Source organism: Octopus bimaculoides, chromosome 9 (genome assembly GCF_001194135.2).
Source record: "Octopus bimaculoides isolate UCB-OBI-ISO-001 chromosome 9, ASM119413v2, whole genome shotgun sequence".
NCBI lineage: Eukaryota > Metazoa > Mollusca > Cephalopoda > Octopoda > Octopodidae > Octopus > Octopus bimaculoides.
The window spans coordinates 29,861,978-29,871,493 of record NC_068989.1 but is presented as its reverse complement, the minus strand read 5'-3'; the positions used below and the strand labels follow the sequence as shown (position 1 = coordinate 29,871,493).

At 33.9% G+C, this 9,516-nt stretch overlaps 1 protein-coding gene across 8 annotated transcripts in view; it reads left to right on the top strand.

Moving 5' to 3' along the window:
- LOC106883292 (ankyrin repeat and zinc finger domain-containing protein 1) overlaps nucleotides 1-9,516 on the top strand; it is a 98,312-nt gene that overhangs the window by 19,398 nt on the left and 69,398 nt on the right. For all 8 annotated transcript variants that reach the window (XM_052970529.1, XM_052970530.1, XM_052970527.1 and 5 more), the window contains 3 exons: nucleotides 1,280-1,487; nucleotides 2,898-2,989; nucleotides 4,668-4,764. In XM_052970529.1, the coding sequence (XP_052826489.1) occupies nucleotides 1,283-1,487; nucleotides 2,898-2,989; nucleotides 4,668-4,764 (394 nt within the window). In that variant the 5' untranslated portion in view covers nucleotides 1,280-1,282. The remainder of the gene's footprint in view (nucleotides 1-1,279; nucleotides 1,488-2,897; nucleotides 2,990-4,667; nucleotides 4,765-9,516) is intronic.

Sequence of the window (9,516 nt, the reverse complement as noted above, 5' to 3'; positions counted from 1 at the left end):
GAAAAGACATTCGAGCGAGATCGTTGCCAGTGCCACTGGACTGGCTCCTGTGCAGGTGGCATGTAAAATACACCATTTTGAGCGTGGCCGTTGCCAGTACGGCTTGACTGACCTTTGTGCCGGTGGCACGTAAAAGCACCCACTACACTCAGAGTGGTTGGCGTTAGGAAGGGCATCCAGCTGTAGAGACTCTGCGAAATCAGATTGGAGCCTGGTGTAGCCATCTGGTTCATCAGTCCTCAGTTAAATCGTCCAACCCATGCTAGCATGGAAAGCGGACGTTAGACGATGATGATGATGAAGTGTGTGGACTGCAACGGGGGACTAAGTTGCAAAAATAAACCTCATTTGGTCACATTCCATGAGAGTTTCTTGGTTAGACTATGAACTTTGCAGGCATCTCTTATATTAAGTATTAAGATGTGAATATATCATGTTAACTGATAAATCAAGAGTTCGCTGTACATTTTATTCTGCTGGCCAATTCTTTTGGAAACCATACTGTTTCTTTCTCATGAGTACAAAACACAGTTTACTGTGATACAGTTGAAGTTACTATTTTATAAATCACAAGAATTAATCAGTTTGATACAAGACACTGCTTTCATTTGCATGAATGATTGAAAATTAAATTTTTCCTGCTCATGAATTGTAGGCAACTTTTTCAAAAAGGCGTGCCTATATTAGTTAAAGCGAGGCAATGTAATGTTGTCTTATCGTGTAGTATGATGAAACACTTGAAGATTTTAATTAGGAACCTGTTAATTGATACTCCATTAATTTACCCTCTAAGTCATATTCTTTCTTACTATCTATAAGCACCTGCTAAATATTTGAAATTAATGTCAGAGGTAAAAAATATTTTAAAAAATATCTATATCTAAAATTACACTATATGAAAATGTTTAAAGTAATACACATATGTCTAAAGTATGTATTCAGTTGGTCATTGCTAGACGTTTTTATAGCACTTATTCATTGCCTGATTTAATAAAAAAAACGCTTCAACTTTGAATTACACCAAAGTTCCCTGTTAGAATATTGGAGCTTACCATATTTTGTATCAATCTTTACATATACAGTTGTTATGGATTGGATAAATAATTTACCATTCTCTCATTATCTATTTATCCCATTTTAATGAGGGTATAAGTTAAACTGATTTGTCTTTTCTAGCTAACTTCTTAAAGCCTGGCATTAATACTTCTTGGTTTAGCTTTGACAGCTTTATTTATTTACTATATTATTTTGTATGAAATGTACCGTTTCTTTAATCCAGGTAATGTCAACTGATTATCGAAAACTGACAAAAGGAGAACCTCAGAGTTACTCCAGTTGTCCATTGTATCAAGTAGACCAAGTTAAAGCTAAATTAGTTGGTTTACAGTTGGCAGCATGTGATCCTTCCATTAATCAGAGCTGTTTCATTGGTACATCTTCATCAGAATCTGTTTTCCAAGAGCTTTATACTGAAATATCTGAGTCAGGTAAATTAAAAATTTCTTTTTATGTATTTGCCTTACAAGGTAAATGTTTTGTAATAATCTTTGAGTATTATCCCTATTGTTATCTATAATATCTATAATAATAAATGGCAAGTTTGACCTTGATAAAACTTGACACATGTGGTGGGGCTTATGCCCATGTGGTCACTTACGCATTTGGAATATTTTAAAAAATTGATTTTTAATCAGCATTGATTTTTCAAAAATCATAAAATTTCTGCATTTTTCGCACTAGCCATCATGACATCGATTTGACGAAAAATGTTTCATGGGTATAAACAGACAGCTTATTAACAGTAATCTGTTTAGCATTTGCTAATTCTTCATTTCAATGCGAATTGTTTTGATTTGCTAAAACTTATTATTTCAATTCGTTATTTTAATTCCAAAGCGTTTCAGGTTTTGATTAATTAAGAGCATTTTATTTCTCACGCAAAATTTAGGCATTTCCTGCACTAGCTGTCATGATATCAATTTGACGAAATCTGCCCCAAAGCATAAAATTTCACCATTTTATGCACATGCACAAAAATGACGACATCACAGGTTCGCTACCAGACTCTGCTCATTTTTTCATCAAATTGGTGCTTCTCATTAATATAGATTTTAAATTTATGAAAAATGTTGAAATTTGACGCAAAATGTTTCATGGCTGTAAACAGACATCTTATTAACGGTAATTTATTCCAGGGTACCTCACCTAGTAAAATAATATAGAAGAGGATGAGATAGATAAGACAATGGAATGTCAAACTAAATTTTTAATCTAGTGTTACCCTATTCAGTTCTGAGTTGACTTTTAATTCAGCTTCACTAGGAAAACAAGTAAATTGGATCAATTCAGTTGAATTATTTACAGAAACTAATACCTAGTGAAAAATTTGTTATTTATGAATCATGAAAATCAAATTTTGTAATTTACAATATTTGGTTTCACCTTTTAGCTTTCTTGAAAAATGACAGAAAGAATGACAAATTCCAAGAGTTACTCCAATTGTCTATTTTATCACACAAATCAAGTCAGAGCTAAATTGGTTGATTTACAGTTTGCTGTCTGTGATCTTTTAGAATTTTACATGTTAGTGCTTATTTATCAAACTGCTTTAATATATTTTAAGTAACTTCAAAGGACCTAATAGAAGTATTTAACAAAATAAATGTACTAAGATAACTAAATTTTTTTAATTTCTCAAACACTTCTAATATAATAAATTGCAAATTTTATTTCTTGCCAGACAAATAAGTATTTTGTTGACTATATGTAAAAAAGCAAATTTTTTTCTAACATAGGAAGTTCTTTGTTTAATTCTAGGAAGGAAATTTTTGGTTAAACTTGTAAGGAAAAAGCTTACAAAGTATTAAAATACTTAACAAATTATTTTCAATTTTCAGATGCATCCAGTTTCAAATCTGTTTTGACTGTGGCTAACAGCAGCACCAGTTGTAGCTTGTGCTCATTAAAATTCCAGAATTTGCAAGAGCAGGTACTGCAACATGTCATTTAAGTGAAGCTTTATATTTTATAATTGCAATGTATAAGTTAAGAGAATGATTTAGAAGTATATAGTTATAAACCTTCTTATTATCTGATCAGCAGCAGTTTATTGAAATTACATTACTTTAGTACTGACTGGGGAGCTATTATTAAGTAGCTGCTCTAGTTTTTAGCTCAGAACAAACATCTTTCTTTGTCTTTGAGGACTTAGAAAAGTCCTTTGAAATATTCTGTAGTGTATAGACCACTGAGAACATTAGCTATAGAGGAAAAGCTTGTGAGAGCAGTGTGAGTTGTATAGAGAAATTTGTTAGTGATTTGCATGAGGAATTTGATGTTGAACAGAGCATGGTTTACAACCTTTTCGATATAGTTTATGAAGGAATAAACATAGATAATTTAAGATTGGATGCACTTAAGAATTTTTATATGCTGACAAATTGGTCCTCATTTCAGAATCTCTTGAAGTGATGTAGAAAATGTTATGAGTGACAAGAATAATTAAGTTAACATGGCAAAGATAAAAGTCCTATTTTGTAACAGCGAGTGCAAATTCCCAGTAGCATCTGGGCATTGTCATTGCACAGTATGTGAAATGGGAATAAGTAGGATCACAATACAGTGTATTCAGTACAAGCACTTGTGCAGTAGGAACTCTAGAAGCCAAGATTTTTACAAGTGCTAAATAGATATAACCAGTAGGGGCATCAGATAATGTATATGAACTGTCTAGATAGCTTGTTTGTAGAAGTTGTTGTAGTTGATAGTTTCTTCTAGCTGGGGAACTGGTTTACTGCTGGAGATATAGTGAGTGTAAAATAATTAAAGAAAGGTATGGGGAGTTGTTAGCTTTGTTAGCAATAAAAAGGTTTGTCTCTGTGCCAGATAATATATAATGCATACATATATAGTGTCTTGCTGCATGAAAGTGACATAGACATTGAATGTAGAAAAGTTATGTCAGCTGAACTAGAATGTGTTAAGATGGATTTCTTTATTAGCCACACAGGGCTCTGGTTTGTAGAATATACAGTATTAATTTGTATGAAAGACAGACCAAGTGAGAGAGTATCTGGATGTTAATGGCATTAACTAAAGCATACAAGAGAGATGGCTCTACTGATATGGACATGTGATGTAAATGGATCACATTACTGGGAAAATAAGCTCCATGTTCTGACAGTAGAGGGCATTGGTTAAAAAAGCAAATCAAGGATTAATTAGCAAGAGGTTGTGAGGTTTGATCTAAGAATGTTACTGTTGAATCAGGAAGTATGTTGATGCACTATACTGCAGACCTGTGTAATACATATAAAGAATGGAAAAATATGTTTAAACAAGTTTGCAAGAAATAATGTGCATGTGTGTAATGGTAAAATTGAAATAACAAAAACAAAGGACAAGAAAGACAAGATAAAAGCTGTTGTTATTTGTTTCAGGCTTGGATAAAAAAAAAAAATAGAAATGTATTTTTAACATTTTGGACTTGAGTTTTTCATTGGAGAAAAGTGAGGAAGAGAGAGAAAATGAAAAGGAAAGACAAGATGCAACATCTATACACTTGTATGTGTGTTTAGGAGTTTAATTCGTTTTTTTAAATCAAAATCTGTTTTGTAATAAATTGTGCTCTTTTTAATTCATGTATTTCTTTTTGTTAATATCTATAGAAAGAACATTTTCGATCAGACTGGCATTTGTATAACTTGAGACAAAAGTTGAGAGGAATGTCCCCGGTTTCTGAAGAAGTTTTTGAAAACATTGTTGGTTAGTTTACAATTTTGAAATTATTTCATAAAATCTCAAATTTCTATTTGTGAAAAATCTTTTCAGAGTTGATTTTAAAAAAAATTTCATTAGCAACTATTTAATCATGAAGTGGGTAACATTGTACTACTTGTGAACTTATATGTTATGACAGTCTATTTCCATTATAGCACCACCACTTTTTCATCTTGACCTTAATATTCATTTTTATAGAAAAGGTTTTAAAAAATAGCAATGAAGAATTACAATAAGACAAAACAGAACAGAACACGTTTATGTATTCTAAACTGAGTGTAAATGTAGATCTCAAGGAGACATAAGGAGAATTGAACCTACATCCGTTCAACATCAATGGGGAATGATGTTGTTGTGTGGTTTAGATGTTCATTTTGAAATTGTATGGTTTCAAGTTTGATCCCACTGCTCAGTTCCTTGGGCAAGTGTCCTCAGTCTAGCCTCGGGTCATCAAAGCCTTGAGAAAAATTGAGTAGATGGGAACTGTGTGGAAGCCCATTGGATGAGCTTTCATTGTTCAATTCAACACCAACATCTGGCTTTGGGGTACCTTTATCAAAGTCCACTCTGATACAAATATTCAGAACACATCTTCAATTTGAAGTTAACCGATAAGACATCCTTTTTCTTTTTTTCTCGCTTTCCACTCCACCAGGAGGTACTGCAATGGGCATGGCTATTTCTCTTCTGATTAAGTATTTAGAAAAATTTAAACAAAACTGGGTGGTTGGCATTATGAAGGACATCCAGCCATAGAAACCATGCCAAACAGGCATGGATCCTAGGCAGCTCTTCAGCTGGCCAGCTCCTGTCAAACCAGCTAAGCCATGTCAGCGTGGAAAACGGACATTATATGATGATGATGGGGTTATCTGTTTGTGCTTTGCATAACATCATTGAAATATCAATTGTCCTGCTTATTTAAATGACTTTACCTTCCTTGGTGTGTTGACTCTTTGGCTTGTGTTGTATGAGAGTATGATGCCCCCTGGCAAGAATGGACTGGACCACTACGTATCATTAGTAATAGTCTGAGTAAGTGAGCAGTTCGTGCTAGTTCCACAGTTTGTGTGTTGATTGTTCAAAGTTTACAGTTCCAGTTAGTGTGTTGGATTGTTGGTTCTTAAAAGATTGCTGCTACATTCGGTTTGGTTACTGCCATTTGTTTCGATTATATTGTTATTTCACTGTTGCAATGTATTCATTTATCCATAAGGATATAACATCTGGCGACAAGGATCGTTCGAAATTCACAATGGTTATTTGACAATTTCTGCATCATGGAAAACCTATTAGCCACAGCAGTACAGCTTCAAGCGAAGCAACAGGAACAACTACAGGAATTGCAAATGCAAATACTACAACAAGTAATTGAATTGCAGTTGGTGAAGTCTAAAAATCCAGTAAGCTTGTTTACACCAGATGGCGTAGCTAACACAATTTCTGAATTTACATATAATCCAGAGGAGAGTATTACATTTCCCACATATTATAGAAGATACGATGAAATTTTTAACGAGAGCAAGTCATGGTCAGAGGAGCAGAAAGTAAGGCTTTTACTGCGCAAGGTAGCAGCTGCTGAACATGAGTGTTACTGTAACTTTATTCTGCCCAAAAGTTGAGTGAGATTGGTTTCCAAGAAACTGTGGAACTGTTTACAAAAATTTGTTGTGATAGAAGTTCATTATTCAACACCAGAATGGAGTGTTGGAACTTAATAAAAAATGAAGAGGAAGATTTTATCACCCGCACCAGAGTAGTCAGCCGCATGTGTGAAAATTTCAAACTCCAGTATGTCACTCAGAATATGTTCAAATCTCTTATCTTCGTGCAAGGACTTATAGCATCTGAAGATAGAGAAATTCAGGCAAGGATTTTCTCGAAAATGGAGCAAGCGAACCAGGATTTATCTCTACAGATCATCGCAGAAGAATGTCAGACTATGACGTGAAAAAAATACAAGATAAAGACCCTGCAAAAACTCAAATGCATCGTCCCGGGAAGCACAATAAAAGAAAAGTGTCAGGCCCTAATCTGTGTTATGGTTGTGGAGGCCTACACTACAAAAAGGATTGTCCGTTTAAAAATAAAATATGCTATAGTTGTCAGAAGCTGGGACACAGGAGTTCTCATTGTAACAAGACTACAAGGCTCAAACTCAAAAAGTCCTAAGGTGTTTTCAGCAGAGAGTGATTGCGACGGAAAAACAAGAAAATTTGTGGACATAAAAATAAATGATGTGAATACCAAATTACAGTTAGACACAGGTAGTGACATCTTGATTATAAATGTGGATACTTCGAAAAAAATTGGTTAACCGAGATTACGTACAACAGCGAAAATAGCATGTGGTGTAATGGGCAATAAATTACATTTCATGGGCAAAACATGCATTAGTGTCATATTTCGAAGAGAGACATGTGAATCAAAATTATTCGTTGTGGATAATACAATCAATCTGTTTGGCACAGATTGGTTAGAACTATTCAATTTATGGCACCTCCCCATGAATCTTTACTGCAATAACATAAATGGTTGTCCTGTTAAAAACATGTCTTCAGAAGAACTGAAGAAAAAATTGAAAAAATGTTCCTGCAAATGTTATCAGGATTTAGGTCTATGTAGAAAGACCTATTTTCAAGTAAGTGAAAACGCTGTACCTATATTTAAATCAAACAGAAAAGTTCCGTTCACGGCAATTGAAACTATAAACGAAGAGTTGAACAAACTCAAAAGGAGTGGAGTCTAAAATGGGTGGATTACTCGAAGTGGGCGGCCCCCACGGTATGTATTAAAAAAAAAAAAAGATTAGGCTGTGTGCCAATTTCTCTACAGGATTGAATGACTGCTTAAAAACATACCACCATCCACTCCCGACTGCAGGGGACGTTTTTTCAAAGTTAAATGGTGGAAAAATTAGATCTGTCTGAAGCCTATTCACAGATAAAAGTAAATGAAAAGTGCTCAAAGTATTTAGCTATAAATACACACAGAGGATTGTACAGATATACCTGGTTGCCTTTTGGATTACAGGTTGCACTGGCAATATTTCAGCAAATCATGGATGCTGTGTTATCTGATTGTGAATTTGAATTCCTTACTTGGACAATATTTTTATCAAGAGTAATTCTCATGAACAGCATGTGGAACACATAAAAGCTGTATTTAAAGAAATTAAAGATTTTGGGTTCACTTTGAGTGAAGAAAAATGCAAATTTTTTTCTACCCCAAATTAAGTACTTAGGGCAAATAATTGATAAAAGTGGTTGATATCCTGACCCGTCGAGGGCAGACGCAAGAAGGAATATGCCTGTGTTGACAAATATTCCAACTTCACAAGCATTTCTTGGACTGGCAAACTACTACCAAAACTACATTCCTAATATGCACAAGTCTTAACTTGTGCATATTAGGAATGTTGTTTTGGTAGTAGTTTTTTAATAAAACTTTTAATAAGTCATTTTTTTTAAAAACAACTTATTAAAAAAAGAAGTAAAGTAGAATTGGTCCACTAAATACCAGAACACTTTTGAAGAAATAGAAAAAATTCTAACCTCATACCTGTCATTAGTACATTATGATCCCAAATTGGACATCATTGTAGCATCTGATGTTTCTGAGCATGGATTAGATGCAGTTCTACTTCGTAAATATGAAGACTTCATGCTTGCTAATAGCAGCAGATAGGAGATATAGTCAAATTGAAAAGGAGGCCCTAGCAATTATTTATGCAGTTAAAAAATTTCACAGGTTTCTGCATGGCTGAAGATTTTATTGCAAACAGACCATATAGACCTTTTCTGTTGATTTATGGGTCTCAAAAAAATGGTTACTGACTCATACTGCGAACCGCCTTTGATCTGGCCTAAAGAGTGAGTGGGGCTGGCACACACACCTAAGTCTGACAATTCAATTTTACATGCTGCCTAACATTTAACCCTATAGTGTTCAAATCGGTCATAACTGGCCAAAATTAATTCCCCTTTATTTGTTCAAGCCAGCTGTATCCGAAAGCTCTACGAAATTGCTAAAAAAATAAACAAATCATGTTATTGAATTCTCATAGCTTTGAGATAATGCAAGATGAAGCCTTTCCCACCTTTATTCAAGTATAAATACTGTGAAATTGTTTAGACCACATGGTTTTTTGAACGTTTGAAGAGAAGTGTTTACCTTGGTTGTGAAAGAAATGGCGTCAGCAAGTAGCGATTCCGACTTTGAAGGATTTACAGTTGATGATATAGGAAATATAAATGAAAACAAAAGTATTTTGTCTTTAGATGAATCTGATATTAGTGATTATTCATCAGACGAGGAAGATTTTGATAACGATAGTAATGAAAATGAAAGTGATGAAAATGATATTGTAAACATGGCAACATGGTCAAAAATTACAACACCAAACACTATTTCTGATTTTACAGAAAACACTGGTCCACAACACAATTTACCTCCTGATGCTCAACCATTAGACTATCTATTTTATTTTTACCAGAAAGTTTTTTTGAAAATGTTGCGAAGGAAACAAACAAATATGCGCAACGTTTAATTTCTGTTCATGGAAGAAACAGAAACGATCTACTATGGCAGCCAACTAATACTGCGGAAATGAGAGTGTTTTTCACCATCAATTTTATGTTTGGTGTTAAACAGCTTCCTCGACTGTAGAACTATATGAGTCCAGATATAAGGACCATATATACGTATACGTATATATATATGTATATATATATATAT